Below are 20,259 nucleotides of genomic sequence, written 5' to 3'. Positions count from 1 at the left end.
GGTATTTGGCATGGGTATATTTACCGATGTCCACTATGTAATCTGAATATGAATATAATAGGAAAATGAGAAAGGTATCAGCCATTTAATTTCTTTTGACGCGCTAGATGACTGCCTAGCGAATTCATGTAAGTCCGCGGCATTTTATATTCTCTCCATTGGTATTATGGAGCTTTTTATTTCCTCCTCCGAGGAGATGATCGTGTAGAGGATTGCCTAGCGAAATATTTGTCCATTGGTATATGGAGCTTTTCCTTCTCGATAAGGAGTTGATCGCTAGATGAGTGCCTAGCGAAATAGTTCCCAGTGTGTTAAGGGGAACTCTTGGGTTATAGGCGCAACTAGCTTCCCAGTAATTGTTGGGATGCTCGGTCGGGTATTTACTTAGGGCGAAAAAGTTGTCCAGAAATCATTATTATTTGGCTGATTCCAAGGAAGCGTCTAAAAACATTGTTTGAATAAATTATGCGTTCTTTCTGAATGGCTGACCAGAGGCCCAAATTTTGGTGTAAGTGCTTTCGTCATTTCAGTGTCTGGGGATAATGCATTCTGACCAATATATTCAACTTTTTTTGTTTCGTTTATTTGTTTAGCTAGGTATATTTATTTATTTGATTATTTATCCATGATTGTTTATCACTTGAACACTTGATTGATTGCTTGATTGATAGCCGTTTTTGCTAGTTTCTCTATTAAACTTCTATTGAAATAGAATCATGCATTAGATACATTGACAGTATTGATTTATTCTATTAAAGCAACAATGTGTGATTTGCATAAAGAATAGATACCTATTTAAATGTTTGTTTTCACTGATCACATTATCCCCTTTTAATTTCGAGCCAAACAAATGAGGTATAACGAAGAAAATTGCGATTTCATTCCAGCGCCTACAATGCGTGTACTATACGCTCATAAGCATGTAATACTGCACAGAGCATCGCGCTCGACGTGTGTACACATAAGCTGACATCCACGGGACATGTTAGCAAGCACTCGATCGGTAAACTCAATCAAAATATAATCAAGTGTTGGTGCATACATGGTATTATGAATTTTATATTTTGATTATCTATGCATGGTTTTGCGTTTTTAAAGGTTTTTTATGATGAGGGTGATTATTATTTTTATTACATTATTATTATTATTATTATTATTATTATTATTATTATTATTATTATTATTATATTATTATTATTATTATTATTATTATTATTATTATTATTATTATTATTATTAGACGTTATCATTGGCAAATAATCATTGATGAATATGGAAAGGAAATACTTTAAAATTTCATACCTGCTGAGTGCAGACGCCCTCATAATAGATTCGGCTGACCTCGCTCAGTAGCTCTTGGCTATGCAACACTACTACGCAATATGGCTGCCAAGCTTGTTTGTACAATGCTAGAATTATGTTGAACCTGTGCGTAAAATGATTATATTTTAAAGAATTGCAAAATATATTGACATTGCAATATAGATGCAATGTTGCATTAGTGTGCAGTTTGGTACCAAGCAAAGTGATAATTATGAATTTGCAATTGTTGATCTGTTTGGGTAAAAATGATCGTTTGTTTACATTTTCGAGTGGCAATCTGCACTATATGATTGTGTGTTTGCATTTATACAACTAGCAACTGGAGCGGCCGTGTATATTATGGATGATTGTATGTTTGTATTAATACAACTGGAGCTGCCGTGTATATTATGGAGTATTACTGTAAATCATTCTCTAAATTCTCGTATTTCTTCGCTTCAATAATGAAGTGCAATATGATACCTGCTCTAGTTAGTGTGTTAATTGGTGGTTCACCTTGGTTAGTGGCGGAATCACATTCAATAGGTAAATATAGTCAGTATACGTTTTAAGGTTATTACACAGCCGTGACGTTAGTCACGGCTGTGTCTTTTTTCTTACAGGTTCTTTCTTTCTTTCTTTAAGTTAGGCGTGCAGCCTAACTTATTTCTTTCTTGCCATTTCTTTCTTCTTTCTTCTTTCCTCTTTCTTTCTCACAATTTGCTACTTCTTCCACATCCTTGATCGGATTTCGACCAAACTCAGTCACAAGCAGTATTGGGTAGCTGGCTACAAAACTTATGGATTTGTTTAATGTCAGAGGTCATTCAGGGGTCACAGGGGTCACAAAAGGTCATTTTAACCGAAAATGCTGCGATTGGGCTGAAATTTAAATGCAATGATCCTTATGACATTCTAAACATGTTTAAAACATTTTAAAATGTATTTAAGGTCATTAAGGGGTCATAAAGGGGTCAAAGGTCAAATTTTTCAAAATGGTCCAATTGAGCTGAAATTTAAATGCAATGATCCTTATGACATTCTAAACATTTGACAAATATTTAAAAATTCATTTAAGGTCATAAAGGGGTCAAAGGTCAATTTTTTTAAATGCTCTGATTGAGCTGAAATTTGTATACAATGATCCTTATGACATTCTAAACATTTTAAAAACATTGTAAGATTCATTTAAGGTCATTAAGGGGTCATAAAGGGGTCATAGGTCAAGTTTCCAAAATGTTCCAATTGAACTGAAATTCAAATGCAATGATCCTTTATGACATTTTAAACATTTTGAAAATATTTTAAAATTCATTTAAGGTCATTAAGGGGGTCATAAAGGAGTCAAAGGTCAAGTGTTTCAAATTGCTCTAATTTAGCTGAAATTTAAATGCAATGATTCTTATGACATTCTTAACATGTTTTAAATATTTTAAAAGTTTTCAAAATGCCAGCTTTCTACGATCAAGGTATATTAAAACGGCAATTAACGAAACAGTCTTATTAAAATTAATACAATCCAGCACATTGGCTGCTGGATCAGATCGTCACAGTCATCCGCCTAACTTACCTCGTGCCCTTGCCAAGGGCACAGTTGCTCTAGTTCTTCTTTCTTTCTTCTGTCGACCTTTACATTTGCTCTAGCACTTACATGCGTACACCGATTTTAACCTAACTTGGTCACAATCATCAATGACCAAGCCCCTGCATGTCACATGAAATTCGTGGGGTCAAATGTCAAGTAGGGGTCACAGGGGTCAAAAACGTGATTTCAACTCAAAATGCTACTTCTCCCACAAATTAAGTAGAACAGTAACGCCACTTGCACACATGCATTGCTATTACCCAGTGTCTATAAATCATACACAGATTTGAGGTCAAAGGTCATTAAGGGGTCACTTCCGGTATAAAACCAAATTCCTTCAAAAATTTTTATTAGCTAAGAAAAACACAGGAGAGTTACGGTATGTGCACACATGAATTATGTCAACCTAATGTATATGTGGTATTTTTTTATTTGGGGTCAAAGGTCATTAAGGGGTCACTTCCGGTATAAAACGAAATACCTTCAAAATGCTACTTCTCCCACAAATTACGTAGGACGGTGATGCAACTTGCGCACATGCATTGCTATTACACAGTGTCTATGAATCATACACAGATTTGAGGTCAAAGGTCATTAAGGGGTCACTTCCGGTATAAAACCAAATTCCTTCAAAAAATTTATAAGCTAAGAAAAACATAGGAGAGTGACGGTATGTGCACACATGAATTATGTTTACCTTATGTATATGTGGTATTTTTTTTGTTTGAGGTCAAAGGTCATTAAGGGGTCACTTCCGGTATAAAACAAAAAACCTAAGAAAAACATAGGACAGTAACGGTATGTTCACACATGAATTGTGGTTACCCAATTCATATGTGGTATTTTTTATTTGGGGTCAAATGTCATTTAGGGGTCACTTCCGGTCTGAGACGAAAAACCTTCAAAATGCCCCTTCTGCCACAAGTAACATAGCAAAGTGGTGCCACGTGCACCCATGCATTGACATTAGCCAATGTTTGTGGGCGTTTTTATATATTTTGGGGTCAAAGGTCATTAGGGGTCACAACACGGCTGTGTTCGTGGGTTAGACCACAGCTAAGTCTAGTTAATTATTTTAAACTGTTGTGATTTGGTAGTTCACAGCATCTTACGAATGGTAGTGAGCTTTGGCAAAATTGCATTGTTCAATTCATAGCGAGCGTGTAGAAGAATTAAAATATCACAGATATACTTTTGTAGGTGCTGCAGTTCTTGAGTTACGTTTTGAAGAGGGCTGAAACAACAACACTTTTGTAAAACGTACATAACTAATTAACAACAATAAATTAAGCAAGTTTGCAGAGTATACGATTTGTAGAATGGACTTTTGCAAAACATCAAGGTGTTAATTTTCAATAATATATTGATCTAGATAATGATAATCGATTTTTAGGTTGCTTCGACCAACGATACCTCGTCTACCCTAAATAGCACCCACACCCCTTCTCCCCCACACACACACGCTACATTAAAAATGTAGACGTAGGCTACGTCACTACTTTTGATAATGCTAATAAAAATAATACGCAACAAAAATGATAATTTGTATGTGCATGAGTGAGGGTGCTGTAGAGGTGGGGGCATGGGGAGGGTATTTGTGTTGGGCTGGGGTATGTTTGTACACAACATCTAGGGAGCTATCGTTTTCTTCGGAAGGGGGTCCCAAATTTACAAAAAAAATTGGCGTCAATAAAATTGCCCCCCTATTTCGGCAACAAAAAATATGCCCCCCCACCACCACCACCGATACACCTTACCCCCTAAACAGGCTAAAATTGTATTGAAATCAGTCTTTTTGAATAAAATAAACACACTATCTGTTATAATCTTGTGACTCCCTACATTTTAGTCATCAAAAATTGTATGACCCCCCCCCTGTTTTTCTTTCCAAAAATGTATGACCCCCAGTATATTTGGGACCCCCTTCCGAAGAAAATGATAGCCCCCTGATACATTTAATGTGTGTGTTGGGCAATTTCCCATATCCCTGGGATTTATTTGTCAATTACATACGTCACCAGACATAAATGACAAAAACACTTCAGGTTTATATATATAACATACACGCATTCCATTGGGTGCAGTCAATAAGGTGTTCGAATACATATGCTACGAGAGGTTGCAGGTTCGAACCTATGCTCTCGTGTTAAAAATTATGTTTGCTTAAAATTCCCCTGGACAAGGAACTAAATGTCTCGTCGAAACCTGGCTGCGAATGCCAATTGTGGAATGTCTAGGGTGTGCGCTCTTTAGCTGCAAATCCATGTGTTGTTGTTTGATAGTGTATGAAATGATATAGAGCTGTATAGTGACAGCGAAAATATGTCAAGTGTGCTGAGGTTTGAAGATTGATGACGTATAGGCGTTGTGCCTGTGCGTATAGCGCAATAAATCACTATGCTTTTGTTGTCAACATTATGCTTTTGTTGGCTACCAACATACCAACATGTATACATGTCTATTTATCTCGTACAGGTGTAGAAGTTGTTGGAGGCTATGGTTATTCTGGGTTAGTAGTAATTACCTTTCGAAATGCATCAAAAGTAACTCATAAAGGCTACCTCTGTGATGACGAATCGTGGAATATCAGAACAGGGGAGGTGCTATGCAAACATTCAGGAAACATTGGTGTTCAGGAGGTACTACATAATGCTGAAAATAAGTAAGTGTACAGGTGTATAGCTAATTATACTGATTGCTGAATCCTGGAAATTTACTCGCGGCTGGGTACGCCAAATCAGCCTAACATACTACTGTCCATTCAATAAACTAATAGGTGTTTTATCCAATATTTGACAAAGTAGCAATAAAATGAAATATCAAGAATCAAATGTTGCTAAATAGTATAAACCCAACAAATTTTCAACTTCACAAATGCCGGCTGACATTTGTACGTGGGTTTCCGTATGCAGCTGTGCTATTTGTAGGGTGTCTTAATTAAATTTTTGATCTTGAGGTGGGATGGTCTTAGAGGTGATATGCACCTGTTCATCCCAATCCTCTACACTGGTATCTCTCCTACATGTGCTGGATCCGTGGTGCGTTTTATTCACATATATATATATATATGTCTTTTATACTTTTACTTTGTGCAATATATTTATCCATCTTTTATCTTTGTTATTTGATATTGTAACCAGTGTATGAAGCCAAATAAATAAAATAAATAATAAAATAATTCACAAATCCATTGATATATTCTTTTACAAATTTGGTCTTTTCCCGTGATATTTTTGCTTCAAAAACGAACTTTATGCTTCTATGAACAGCATATCGAACAAAACACGATTAACAATTGATGAGAATTTGACGTGGAAATCACAAATGTGAAATCTACAAGGTGTGTTCCAGAAATATAGGTATCTTAAATAAAGTTAAGCACTTCTTGTCAAAACAATCATTGCATCAATTGTACTGCTCCATAATTCTGCCTTATGACATGTATATGGAATATTATTATGGGGTAATGCCAGCAAAGAGTACCGTACGAAAATTTTTAAACTTCAATAAAGGGCTTTAAGAATCATCTCTAATAGCTCTTATCTATGTCATACAAAGCCTTTGTTTGAAAACTATAATACCTTAAATATTTTTGAATTGTATAACAAAGAACTGGGTATATTCATGTATAAGTTTAAAACTGGTCTGCTTCCACAATCATTTGATAATTTATTCACCGAATTGGAAAGTATGCCCAGTAGTAATAGACAGTTCGGGGGCTGCCATTTTTATTCTGAAGGGAGGGGGGTTTAATATATTTCAGAATCATAGATTTTGTATATCAAGAAAAGAGAGTACACATTTCTTTACATTATCAATGCTTCTGACTATGATATTTTGTTTTCACTTTTTATTTAATTAGGTATGGGATACGCCAGAGTGACTCATATTTGCATGGGTTGTCATGCGAAGGAGATGAGGAGTCTCTAACAGAGTGTAGCTATCAGTCATGGAGTAAGCAACGATGTGCTGCTCTAGCTGGAGTACTGTGCAATACTGATAAATATCGTAAGCAGAGGTTTTTTATATATAAAAATTAAAATTCGGAATTGAGAAACGAAGAATGGAATGCGTATATCGCCGTCTGACAAAAATACACCCTGTTTCCCTGTATCCGATTAATGTTACAAGCTTGTAATCGTAGACATACACTGTGCACAAATTATAAGTTCCCCCTAATACTTTTTTAAATAAGTCGAAAAATATTTTACGAAATGTAAAAATGTAAAAAGATATTTCACTATAGCCCTATTTGTTTTACTCCTATTGGCCAATTTATAGCGTCACACCTCATTGCGCTCCGTCACAATGGCTAATTATGTAAGAAAAGAGGCCGTTTTAACAGTAAACACATGAATAGGCATGGCCTGCATGCTGTATTGTTTGAGAGTTGACACAGATGCAACTTTTAACACGGTTTAAAACGGTCTACATAATGAACCATTTTGACTGAACGCAAAGACATGTGACGATATAATTTGTTTCATGGGTGTAGAACAAACAGGGCTACAAGTTTGCATTTCGATTTATTTAAAAAAGTATTTAGGGGAAGTTGTGCACCCTGCATACGATTATTTCAAATCTTGCATAATTATAAAATATAAATAGATATGAATTTCTTTATATTTCCGTACAGATCAATCATCTGGTTTCTATGGGTCCTTCTTTGCTCGTATTTTCATGAGCACGATGTTTGTTCCTGTATGTACGTTACTGTGTGTCTTATGCCGATGTTGTCATAGACATTACAACGAAAGAAGACGACTAAATTTGCACGCCAGTCGCTTCTCGCAATATGCAAGTCGCGAGAGAACTCGCGAGATTGAACTTGGTTCATTTCCAACGATGATGGCGTCGTCAGATAATTCAGCCGATTTGCCAAGTTACGATCAAATTATAAAAGACAAGTTTAATACTTTTAAGAAAGTTAGTAGTGCCAGCAGAAATGACGATGAGGAAATTGAAGAGCCTCCTCCTGCATATGAGACAGTGATTGGTACATGGACAGATCAGAATGAAGCCAGCGTGACCTGAACACCGACGTTCGACGTCTGGTGATCGCTTGTATTTCTTGTACATCTTTCAAGTGATGTCCGTCACACGTGCCACCAAGTGAGGATGACAAAGCAGGCAAATGGATATAAACAGGGTTGCTCCTCTACAGGCCACAAAGCTTTGCTTTACTCTATTGGCTTCTTTGCCGACAATCGGTGAAGCCACCGTGACCGTTGGTTCAGCTGTAGCAGGTACAAGGCACAGTGTCAACACCCTGTATTATAAATATTTTTTCCATACAGCTCAATACTCCGTTGAAATCAATATTCTATTATTGACACTGACACAGATAAAGAAAGTTTACATATGCATTGTGTAATTCTCAAAATCAAATATATCACAATTTTTACTTTGGATTTCAAAATCTTTACTTATAAAATGCAGTAAAAGATATCCACAGCAAGCTGCAAGGTCCCGCTAATTAGTGTATTGCTTTTCGAGTGCGTGTACTGGAAACAAAACCCTGGTTTTACTTGAAAACAAATCGATTTTTCTTGTAATAGAAACATCATATGGGGTACTAGAGCATGCACAAATCGTAATAATGTGTAGAATATAGAAACTCTGTGGTATCTCATTATGATAGTCATGGTATGCTTAGCCTGAGTCGCTCGGCCTATCTCGAACAAAATCGCGATGCGTAGCTTTTGAAAAACGAGAGGATTCGCTGTACTATCACGGCAATTTCTGACACGAAGATATAGGGATGATGACGATGTGCAAGGCCTAATCAGAAGCAGTGGAAAGTATAAAACAGTTTGATTTCACTTCAACGAGGTAAATAAATATCGGCACCTGAGCTGCATGTGGCTGTTTAGGTGACTAAGGTTCCAAGAGGTTTATTTTACTTTCTACTTCAATAATGAGAACAACTACAAGGTAGTGTCTTTGTGGTAGTGCAACTATTGTAATTTTGTTCGTCTTCTTTAACTTCTATGAAATACAAAGAGGCTTATATTACATATCATCTTCATTATGCTGCTACTGCTGTTGTTTTATCGGAACAACACTTTAAACCTGTGTACGCTACCCAGAAGTATTCCAAGTCATCCATCAGGATCATAGTAGCTCATAGTCGGTCTCCAGCAGCAACTGAATGATACCCTTCTTCTTCTTAGAGTCATAGCTTTTGTGTACATGAACATTGTTTTCAGTTAAGGTACCCATGCGATAAAATAAACTTTGCTCTGCATACTCTTGATTAATAATCATTAAATCCATATAATGTTTTGATCTGATTGAACTTAATGAATTGTTTTCTCTTTGGTTCTATATTAAAAGACGGCATACCCAGCAAATACAAAAATGTTTTAACACGTTTTAAATATTTTATATTTTGGGTTTTGGTTTAGATAAAAACGTTTTGATAATATTAAATGTCGGGTTATATAAAGGTCATGGAAACGTTTTAAAACGTTTTGTTTGAAAACACAGTACAACAATATTTGAAAAATGTTTTCAAAATGTTATTTGTAAAATATTTTTTGCAAACATTTTTTGCTAAATATTTTGGTAACACTTAAATAACATTGTGTTAGAAAATTTGCAGTAGGTTATCGACAAATGTTTTTGAATGAGCTATGAAAACGTATAAAATACATATTTTATGGCAAATCATTAAAAATTTGTATTCTTGAAATTTAACAGTCCTCGAAGTAAATTGTATAAATCTAATGATGTGGGAGGGCGAGTTAGCGCAGCGGTAGTTCCCTCGCTTTGCACCACTGAGGTCCCGGGTTCAAGCCCCGCCGGCCCAAGGACTCATGTGCACTTGGTTTATCCCGATTCCATGCTCGCTCTCGCAGGTTTTCTCCGGGATCTCCGGTTTCCTTCACCCAATGGAATTTGGGGAGCTGCACAGATAATTGGTGGATGTTACAATCTAAATGCGGATTGGTGTGCGCCGTTCGGCAGCAACTGGCCTAGTTGATGCGATCTGATTGTGATGATTCACCATTGCAGCGAATTACAGCGCTTTGAGTCCTCTAAGATCTGGAGAAAGGCGCTTTATAAATCCAAAATTTATTTATTTTATTTATTTATTATGTACTTAAAGTGTATGTAGCTGTGATGAAAAGCCGTCCATCATATGAAAATTTTGACCTTTCGTATTGAAAATATAAATTTTTTTCCTCAAAATATCAAAAAAATGTAGGTCTTTTGGGGGAAAATGTACATCATCAATATGAAGGGTCAATATTTTCAATTGATGTTCGGTTTTTCATCTCCCAACTACATGTACATACACTTTTATAAGTACATATCATTAGATTTATAAAGTTTACATCGAGGACTGTTACATATCAAAAATATAAACAAATGTCAAATTTGAATAATTTACCAGAAAATTTGCAAAAACAAATAAAAATAATTTAACATTCCTGGTATTCAGAATGCAATTCGATGTGTCTGAGATGCTCTCGGGTCCCATAAAAATAATGTGCAAACGTTGCTCTCCGATTCCTTAAGTAATGGCGTGAATAGTGATTTGCTACAGTGACCCTTGGCCAAATTTAGAGTAAGACTATTAAAATGGTATTAAAAGGGTATGAATTCGTAACATGTGAATGGTATTGGAAGCATAAGTGTACCATTTTGACCCAAACCCAAGAATTTCATAAAGGTTTTGATACCCGGATTTCGCCATCCCATACTCCCCAAATTAAGGAATAGCTCGGCAAAACTCAACTCGGGTAGCGATTCTAGGGTTTTGCATTCCTTTCCTACAGAATGAACAGAAATACCATGGTATAGCCTCCGAATCAAAACTCAGATCCGAGCAGCGATTCTAGGGTTTTGAAGCATAACCCGCAAAACCAGGGTATAGCCCCCGAATCTTAGGTTTAGCTTGAAACTCAAATCGGGGAGCTATTCTTGAGTTTTAAAACCCATTTCCAGTTCCAAGGCCCAAAGACTGAGAAGTACTAAACCTGTAGAAACAACGTGAATCAATGGGAATACAAAAGTGCACTAGAACAAGTGATGAAAATCACTGTGCACATACACATTATGTGATGCGATCTAGCAAAATCAGTCAGAACTCGGAAATCTTGATTTTGAGATATAGCCAAACAAAGGCAATATTACCCTTTGTTTCCTCTTGTTTTGGATTGTTCAATTTCAATACAGTTTTTTGCAAAATGCAGCTTTGTAAATACTATATACTATCCTATAAGAAACTGAAAATTTAATATTTCCGAGTTCCGACTGATTTTGCTTGATCGCACCACATATACCATAAATCAAGCAACCTATGTAGGCACAAAAAAACAGGGAAAGTTCGTGTCAGGAAAACAGTACAAAAGTACACTGGAAAATAGTTCAGCGGCCAACAAAAAGTAATTGTGTATTAGTAGGCCCTGTACGATAAACAAGATTTTCTTTCTGAATTGGCCGTATTTTTACGACTGTCAAGGTAAAATGAATTTATTATAAATTATATTACTTCATGTGCAGAACATTATGAACAAACGAATACTGATCTTTATGATACCGGTATTAAGCTTAAGCTTTTTGTACAACTCATTGGCCTTCTCGTATTGTGTTTGTTCATCTGTGCATGGAGAGCTGAAACTCCATCGGTATTGGGGCGTAGTTCATTGAACTCACCGGACTGCTAAGTAATTCCATAATATGCACTAATGGATGAGGCGATTGCATTGAAATACATATAAATTATTCACTGATCAGTAATCAGTCTCTACTCCGGCCGCGTTCAGCTGACCAGTCAATTTTCATTCAGCTGTACTGCCGTGCATTATGGAATATAACTGTGAACCATTCTCTAAATTCTCGTATATCTTTGCTTCAATAATGAAATACAATTTGATACCTGCTCTACTTAGTGTGTTAGTTGGAGGTTCTCCTTGGTTAGTGGCAGAATCACTCTCAATAGGTGAGTAGTACGTTTTAATTACACACTCACACCCCCCTCCCCACACCCACCCACACATCCCCACACACACCCCCACCCCATATCGACTGCTCAGTGCCAGAAGTAGGTAAGTGCAACAGCTACCCTGTGAACATTTGGCAATTTACACACATGTTGTACTCATCACTTGACAGCTATTGCACTTACCCACTTCTGACACTGAGTAGTCGGTATATGGAAGCGAAACAAAACAAAACAATCCGAAACGTCGTGTTTTTATTAAACCATTAGCCCTAGGTGTGTTTCTTATTGCCAATTTGCACTGTTCTTACTTATTGCATACGATTCTACAATTACAATACAGAACAATGTAGAATTACAAAGGTTTTTCAAACCTGATTTATTGTCATATGTAATGCGATCAAGCAAAATCAGTCAGAATATGAAATTTCCAGTTTCTTATAGGATAATAAAAAGCATTTATAAAGCTGCATTTTGCAGAAAACCCCATTGAAATTGAACAACCAGCTCCAAAGATTTGAGCAATTAAAGAGTTTCCAAAACAAGAGGAAACAAACGGAAATGTCTCCTTTGTTTGGCTATATCTCAAAATCAATATTTCTGAGTTCCGACTGATTATGATTGTTCGCATCACATTATATGCAATGTTTACACTTTATAACCCAATTTATATACCAAAATGAAATCAACCACATTTGTTGTGTTGCGCAGGTCAAATTTTGACATGATGTCATAATTCGGCAATAATATTTCAGCATTTTGAGTAAGGGGCTGTGCAATAATCATGAGCCCTGGGGAAGGTAAAATGGGGGAGCAAAGATATTTGGTAGGCCAAAGGGGGAGGCAAGCAATATTTGGCAGGCCGAGAGGTGTAGGCAGGACATTTTTCACACAATTACAGGGCACCTTTTAAATAACACGCTCTAAAACAGTACAAAAAGGTTAAAATATGCCAACTTTCCTGCACGCTACGCTCGTGACATATATCCCATTTCAGGTTTGCAAATTGGGAACCCAAATATTTTCCATGTGCAAAGGTAATAGGGTACTAAAGACTGGTGGTACAGATTTTATAGCAGAACGAGCGGGAGGAAAGCATATTTTAACAGACTGAAAAAGAAGGAAGCAATAATTGTATTCATTGCACAACCCCTATAAGAAAAACAAAATTTATGGGTTTGAGCGACAATTACCAGGCAACGTGACATAGTGACTCGTGCAAAGGAAAGCTTGAAATCATCCGTGTAAACATTGCTGAAGGACGATTATTATGTCCTTGTAAGAAAAACAATTGTTATGTTAATAGCTTCAGTAAAGCAGTATTCAGACTTTTTATTGTACGTAAAATATTGTATGCAACATATCTACGTTGTTTAAACTATTGCCATTCTATTTCCAGTAATGTTTAAGTTCTAACGAATGTTTGATGACGTAAAATCGATAATATATTTCTACTAGATATTATATGTAACATATTATCGATTTTTCGTCATCAAACATTCGTTAGAACTTAAACATTACTGGAAATAGAATGGCAATAGATTAAATAACGTAGATATGTTGCATGCAATATTGTACGTGCAATACTCGGAGTCTGTGGAGCGCTTTACATCCCGTGCCTGGTTAATATGTGACTTTAATATGCTATATGGCTATTGTATATACAAGGTTCACTCAGCCATTTAAAATATCAGATTAGGTACTTGTTTCACGTTACAACATACTTTCTCTACCAAACGTCAAGCAATAATTTATATTTTTTCAGTAAATACCAGCAGAAAACCACAAAGCTTGATACTGTATTTTTTTAAATCCTGGTATTGAACTACACACTTAACGGTATGCGCAGGTCAGATATTCGAAAAATTACTTCAAAATTTCATCAAAGGTATGTAAAATTAATACCCACCTTATTGTGCTTGCTAATTTAAGACTCGGTTGAAACAAAATTAAGGATCGAATGCATTTTAATGTCCAAAAAGGCAAAATTGTCGTCAAAGTTCTGCCGAATTCTCCACCCTTGCGAAGGGTGCAGAATTGGAATCGGGAATAAAAATATCCGATCTTTGCGATCAAAAACACAAAATTACAACTTTGGACGTACTATTGGCAAAAGACATTATTACCAAACAATATAGAATAGAACATTTTATGTCAACTTGTCAAAATATTGAAGAAATGTGCTCCCTAAACTTGTGGCGACTAGGCAAAATAATTCCCATTCAAACGCATGTGAAACTGAAAGTGCATAACACAGGCTAATTTAAACAGGCCTTAACTTCGCCTGTGAGATCTTTTTGGTGTCAACGTTTTAGCTTTTAAAAGTAATATAGTTCGCCAATGAAAGATTTTTCTCAATTCTAATGCACATCATACCAGGCTACTAGGCCTTGGCCTATATATACAGTGCACAACTTATAAGTTCCCCCTAATGCTTTTTGTAATAAATCGAAAATTATTTAACGAAATGTAAAATTGTAAAAAATTATGAGTAACCTTATTTGTTTTACAAATCTGGGCCAATTTGTAGTGTCACACATCATTGCGTTTGGCCATAATGGTTCATTATGTAAAAAAAGAGGGAGTTTTAAAAGTTGCACCTGAGTCCATAGGAGTCAATTGTCAAACAATACAGTATGTTAGGCCTGTCCATGTGTTTGTAATGGAAATAAAACTTAAAGTCTAGATGTTTAGTAGGGGACGTGTCCTCCTGTACTGTTGACAAGTGCATTGCAACGTCGCCGCATGCTGTTTATTAAATTCCGGACCCGTTGCTGGTCCATGTTGTTCCATACATGTTGGATTGCTCGGGTTAGCTCTTGCAGTGTTGTGTTTTCATTGATAAGGTGCTCTCGGCTGATTTTTCACCTCTCCTGTCAACTGAAATTTTGTTCTCAATTTTCGAATTGCATTAGGCGCAACTCCCATACGACGAACAATTTCTTTCACCGGTACATTTTCATCCAGCAAACCTATTGCTCTACCGCGAAGAAGTCGGGCAAACGCGGCATTATTAAAATGTGACTTTTCACATGTGATGAACTACTGGCCATGTGGTCTATTCTCACTGCAGTACATATCCCTTCCATCTCAGACATTTATCATTAAAAAGAAAAGAATAAAACACCTGCTTTGCTTTTCAAGAAGAAGAAGAATAATACCAAAGATTGAGTTTTCTTTTACAAACACATGAATACTCCTGGCCTACTGTATTGTTTGAGAATTGAGTCCTATGGACTCAGATGCAACTTTTAACACTGTTTAAAACAGTCTCCTTTTTTTACATAATGAACCATTGTGACTGAACGCAATGACGTGTGACGCTAAAATTTGGTCCACATGTGTAAAACAAATAAGGCTACCCATATCATTTTACATGTTTGCATTTTGTCAAATAGTTTTCGATTTATTAAAAAAAATATGTAGGGGGGAACTTATAAGTTGTGCACCCTATAGTTATGACTTCCAGCACAACTATGCATAACAATAGAAGGTGGTCAGTAGCGCTTGAAAGAGAAAAGCTTGAAATCATCAGTCTGAAGGACGGATTTGTAAGAAAAACCCAACCAGCCGTGTAAAAATAAATAGTAAATAGTGTGTGTACAGGCAGAACTCTGGTCAACCGATTTCTATTATTGTACAAGGCTCACTCAGTCATTTAATGAGGCAATACACACGATCGAATTTGGTGTTGAAATGAGCAAAATTTTGAGCTGCACCTTTTCAATGTAATATTAATTTTCTGTAATGCTTGATACTATATTTCTTTTCAAATCCTAGTGTCAAACTTAGGCGTGAAATTCAGTCAAAATTTTCGATTTTGATAGGCTTCAACTTTTTTGTTTGGATCAACCTTTTAGCTTTTCAAAGTAACATAGTTCGCTAATGAAGCAGTTTTCCCAACTTTCTAACGCACATCACCGTGAGCTATATCATAGTTTTGTTAGAATTTCGATTATGATTGCACCATTTTTCAATTCTGACAACCAATTTCGTCAAAATCAACTCGCGAATATACCATGGATGGATGATTTTGCAAGCCACAAATTATAGAAATATCGATTAGTTCTGCTGGTTATTAGAAATGAAGTACTGACTTGGACATTTTGGCAGTCGCAAGTGAAAAAAGGTGAAATCAAAACAGATATTCTGACAAAGCTATAATATATAGACCTACACGATGTGCCTTAAAGATGTGGGAAATATGTTTCTTTAGCAAACTATATTAGTTTGAAACGCTAAAAAATGAATTCTGAAAAAAAAAACTTGCAGGCGAAGTTAAGGTCTATAAAAATCAAAAATCTTACACTAAAAGACACAATATCATGCCTAGTTTTAACACCAGGATTTTTTTTAATGTATATCCAAGCACTATGTTTTTAACTGACATTTATGAAGGAAAAACAAATATTGCTTTATATTTGACCGAGAAAATTAATTCATAGTAAAAAGAGGTATCTCTGAATTGTACTGATTTCAGCATGTATCGATCGACTTTTAGCGCGACTATGCATAATAAAAGAAGCTGGTGACTAAAGTTCTGTCCAATAAATTCCCGTTAAGTTGAACGTGTCGATCAAGTGTAATGTCGAACAAATTGAGGACTACCAACATACCAGCATGTACATCTATTTATGTCATATTTACAGATGTAGAAGTTGTTGGAGAGTATGGTTATTCTGGGTTAGTCGTAATTACTTTTCAAAATGCATCAAAAGTAACTCATAAAGGCTACCTCTGTGACGACGAGTCGTGGAATATCAATACAGGGGAAGTGTTATGCAAACATTCAGGACACATAGGTGTTGAGGAGATACTATACAATGCTGAAAAGAAGTAAGTATAAACAACAACGATTTCAAACAAATTTAATTCATAGCTAATTATACTGATTCCTGAATCCTAGCAATCTCCGAATTTAATCGACTGAGGCTGGTTTCATCAAATCCGCGTAGTAGGCCTATCTATCCTGCCCCACCATGACAGAAGGGAATATTCAGCTGGGGGATATTCAGTACGTCGTGATGGGTCTCCACAGTTTTAGTGTAAAAATTCCAAATTTCACCGAAATGGAGAAAAAAAATTTAAGAAGATTTTGTAACAATGTTGCGAAATTGCTTTAAATTTCTTTCGGTTTTTTTTTAAATATCCGAATAACGTGTGTATACAATTCAAGTACTTTCCCCACCCTTCTATGCCTCTGTGGGGCATTGGTGCGAATTGTAAGCTGTAATCACATAGCAACCAGGGGAATTGGAACCTGGAAGAAACAACAGGATAGTTGGGTACAATCCCCGCACCATTTCCCAATCCGACTGGTGAATGGGCCAGTCGGACCGGGAGATGGTGCGGCCTTATTTGCCTACTGAAATTGTGTACGGCCCTTTTTGCCACTGAAATTGTGAAATACTTGATCCTGACTTTTTCGCCAGTATATAGAAAATCTGACCAGCGGAGGGATTTGGAGAAGAAAAACTAAAAACAAAAAAAAATGTTAACATTATACAAAAGATTGAACGTTAAATACAATACATTTATGACAATAATTAATAGTGTACATTTATTATGGACGGTATAAAGTCCATAATTCTAAACCACAATCTCATACTTAATCAAAGCACTGGCCGTGCCACAAGGAAAGAGGATTTTGTTATCCAATTCTATCATCTAATAAAAAAAAAACATTGTTTAGTGTTTTGAGGACAACCTTGACCCAGTTTAAAGTGCTAGAGATTTTTAAGATCAGCTAGGAGGACATTCTAAGAATTGATAATACGATTAAAAAGGGATTGTATGAATATGACAGTTTTGCATTTATTAGGCACTTTTTGGTATTGGAATTTTACACGTTTAACTTCACTGCGTGAAGGCCTTGGGGTCATTCTGCAGAGCATGTTGGTCAGTATTAAAACGGTTGAGATAGCCCTATGTTGCATTTTGCATCATCAGCAAATGTTGCAATGTGGGTATCAGACGAAACACAAGATGGCGTATCATTAATAATAACAACGAAGAGCATTACGGCCCTGATTTGGTAAAATGATCTAACTTGAAATTAAAATCGCTGTTTCGAGAAAAAGAGCTTTAAAGTTTGAACACTTGACGTTTTTCTTTTTGAATAAAATAAATTATTAAACAGATCTAATGTCTTAGAAAACATAAAAATCTCATTATTTGGTGGCATGGTGGTGATTTTAGGATGTCACCAATGGAAAGAGTACCCTCACATTACCCATGATATGGATTTATCTCAAAATGTCCAAATTTCAAGTTAGATCGTTTTACCAAATCAGGGCCGATTGGCCCGAAGATGAACCCCTGAGGGACACCAAAAGTGACTGGCAAATAATCATACTCAACTTATACTTAGTAGCTTTTTACCGGGAGTTACGCGACTTGTAAAAGCAAACATTATGTAGAACATCGAGAGATTCAACCGGTCTGATTAAAGATTTTGATATCACCTCGAGGTTAATATCAAATACTTTTTTTGTTGTCATAGACATTACAACATGTGAAAGTGGAGGTGGGGTGAGGTGAGGGGAGGTGAGGAGAGAATTCAGACTTTCGTCACATTGATATCTACTACACAACTGCTTAAATATCTGTGGCAAAATTTTAAAAGTATAGAATAAACAACAAGCCATTCGTTGTAAAAATAACACGTATAACAACACGAACATAATGAAGTATGCATAAGAAATCCACGCTCAAGTTAAGTTCTCATTCAATCATACCAATAATTTTTTTTCATTTAATAGGTACGGAATGCGCCAGAGCGACTCATACTTATACTTACGTGGGTTATCATGCGAAGGAGATGAGGAGTCTTTAACGGAGTGTAGCTATAAGTCGTGGAGTAAGCAAGGATGTGCTGCTCTAGCTGGAGTACTGTGCAATCCTAAATATCGTCGTAAGTGTTTTTTCATACAGTTTGTTTGTTATGCAATTGTGGACTCGGAATTAAAAAAAAGGAAAAAGAAGAATGGAATGTGCAATACGATGTGCAATACGCTGGGAGGGCGAGTTAGCGCAGCGGTAGTTCCCTCGCTTTGCACCACTGAGGTTCCGGGTTCAAGCCCCGGCGCGGCCCAAAGACTCATGTGCCCTTGGTTTATCTCGCAGGTTTTCTCCGGGATCTCCGGTGATTAATTGTTTGGTTATCAAAAACTTCCTTCACCCAATGGAATTTGGGGAGCTGCACAGATAAATGGTGGATGTTACAATCTAAGTGCGGATAGGTTTGCGCTATTCTGGCTGCAAAATGCCTAGTTGATGCGATCTGATTGTGATGATTCACCATGGCAGCGAAATTACAGCGCTTTGAACACTCCGTGATCTGTGGTAAGGCGCTATATAAATACCGAAATTTATAATTTTTTTAAGGTGGTATTTTGCAATCATGTAATCGTAAACATAAATAATGTATACGATTAATTCAAATATTGTATAATTATAATAGACGTACCTTTCTTGAACTCCTATTTAAAATTAAGTAGCTTACACTGTAGATTTTAAGAGTTAACATAGCATTAACATAGCATTCTTTGGTCTAAATTTCCTTGCAGATCACAGTTTCTTCGGGTCCTTCCTTGGTCGTATTGTCGTGAGCATGACGTTTGTTCCAGTATGTATGTTACTGTGTGTCTTATGCCGATATTGTCATAGAAGACGATCCAATACGGACGCCAGTAACTTGACGCGACATGCAAGTAGCGAGATTGGACTTGATTCATTTGCAACGACGGTTTCAGCCGATTTGCCAAGTTACGATCATATTATAAAAGACAAGACTTTTAAGAAAGTGAGTATTGCCAGCGGCAATAGCAATGAGGGTATGATAGAGCCTCCTCCTGCTTATCAGGCACCGGTACGCAAAATAAGTACTTGTGTACCGTTGATATAGTTACTCAAAGAGAGGATTATTTAAATCATGCACCGTAATCATGAACAATCGACGCACTTCTTTTTTTTAAATCACCACATTCATCCCTACAAGCAAACCCACTCCCACAAAACTACCCCACGCCCACATGCAAACACACCCCCTACACATTCTACGACCCCACATAACCACCACTCGCAATCATATAAAACATACAACATTATAGCATGCATTCATTTCTGGCATTAACCAAAAATATAGATATAATTGTATTTTATTTGCGTAGTAACCCAGCAAACACAAAAACGTTTTAAAAACGTTTTAAAACGTTTTAAATAAGTTATATTTTGGCTTTTGGTTTAGGTAAAAACGTTTTAATAACATTAAAATGTCGGGTTATATAAAGGTCATGATAACGTTTTAAAACGTTTTGTTTGAAAACACACTACAACAATATTTTTAAATGTTTTCAAAAAATGTTATTGTAAACTATTTTTGCAAACATTTTTGCCAAATATTGTGTTAATACTTAAATAA

The 20,259-nt window shown here is 36.2% G+C and overlaps 2 protein-coding genes across 2 annotated transcripts; both read left to right on the top strand.

The window, feature by feature from the left end:
• Positions 1-1,645: 1,645 nt before the first annotated feature.
• Positions 1,646-8,220, top strand: LOC140135950 (uncharacterized). Its single transcript, XM_072157648.1, has 4 exons — positions 1,646-1,848; positions 5,363-5,549; positions 6,750-6,895; positions 7,524-8,220. The coding sequence occupies exons 1-4, from the start codon at positions 1,713-1,715 to the stop codon at positions 7,919-7,921; spliced, it is 867 nt and encodes a 288-aa protein (XP_072013749.1). The 5' UTR covers positions 1,646-1,712; the 3' UTR covers positions 7,922-8,220.
• Positions 8,221-9,132: 912 nt separating this feature from the next.
• Positions 9,133-19,793, top strand: LOC140135949 (uncharacterized). The gene is made up of 4 exons (XM_072157647.1): positions 9,133-11,837; positions 16,487-16,673; positions 18,599-18,750; positions 19,406-19,793. Exons 1-4 carry the CDS (start codon positions 11,702-11,704, stop codon positions 19,741-19,743), a joined length of 813 nt encoding a protein of 270 aa, XP_072013748.1. The 5' UTR covers positions 9,133-11,701; the 3' UTR covers positions 19,744-19,793.
• The last annotated feature ends 466 nt before the right edge of the window (positions 19,794-20,259 follow it).

This window comes from Amphiura filiformis, chromosome 16 (assembly GCF_039555335.1).
Source record: "Amphiura filiformis chromosome 16, Afil_fr2py, whole genome shotgun sequence".
In the NCBI taxonomy this organism is placed as follows: Eukaryota; Metazoa; Echinodermata; class Ophiuroidea; order Amphilepidida; family Amphiuridae; genus Amphiura; species Amphiura filiformis.
The sequence above is the reverse complement of the archived record's forward strand: the minus strand, read 5'-3'. Positions and strand labels throughout refer to the sequence as shown.

What these genes read in the sequence shown, in the direction of transcription:
- LOC140135950 (XM_072157648.1), top strand. Translation starts at nt 1,713, where the DNA reads ATGGAGTATTACTGTAAATCATTCTCTAAATTCTCGTATTTCTTCGCT. An exon ending in GGCGGAATCACATTCAATAG is followed by an intron (nt 1,849 to 5,362) that starts GTAAATATAGTC and finishes TATCTCGTACAG; the next exon opens with GTGTAGAAGTTGTTGGAGGC. An exon ending in GTGCAATACTGATAAATATC is followed by an intron (nt 6,896 to 7,523) that starts GTAAGCAGAGGT and finishes ATTTCCGTACAG; the next exon opens with ATCAATCATCTGGTTTCTAT.
- LOC140135949 (XM_072157647.1), top strand. Translation starts at nt 11,702, where the DNA reads ATGGAATATAACTGTGAACCATTCTCTAAATTCTCGTATATCTTTGCT. An exon ending in GGCAGAATCACTCTCAATAG is followed by an intron (nt 11,838 to 16,486) that starts GTGAGTAGTACG and finishes TCATATTTACAG; the next exon opens with ATGTAGAAGTTGTTGGAGAG. An exon ending in GTGCAATCCTAAATATCGTC is followed by an intron (nt 18,751 to 19,405) that starts GTAAGTGTTTTT and finishes ATTTCCTTGCAG; the next exon opens with ATCACAGTTTCTTCGGGTCC.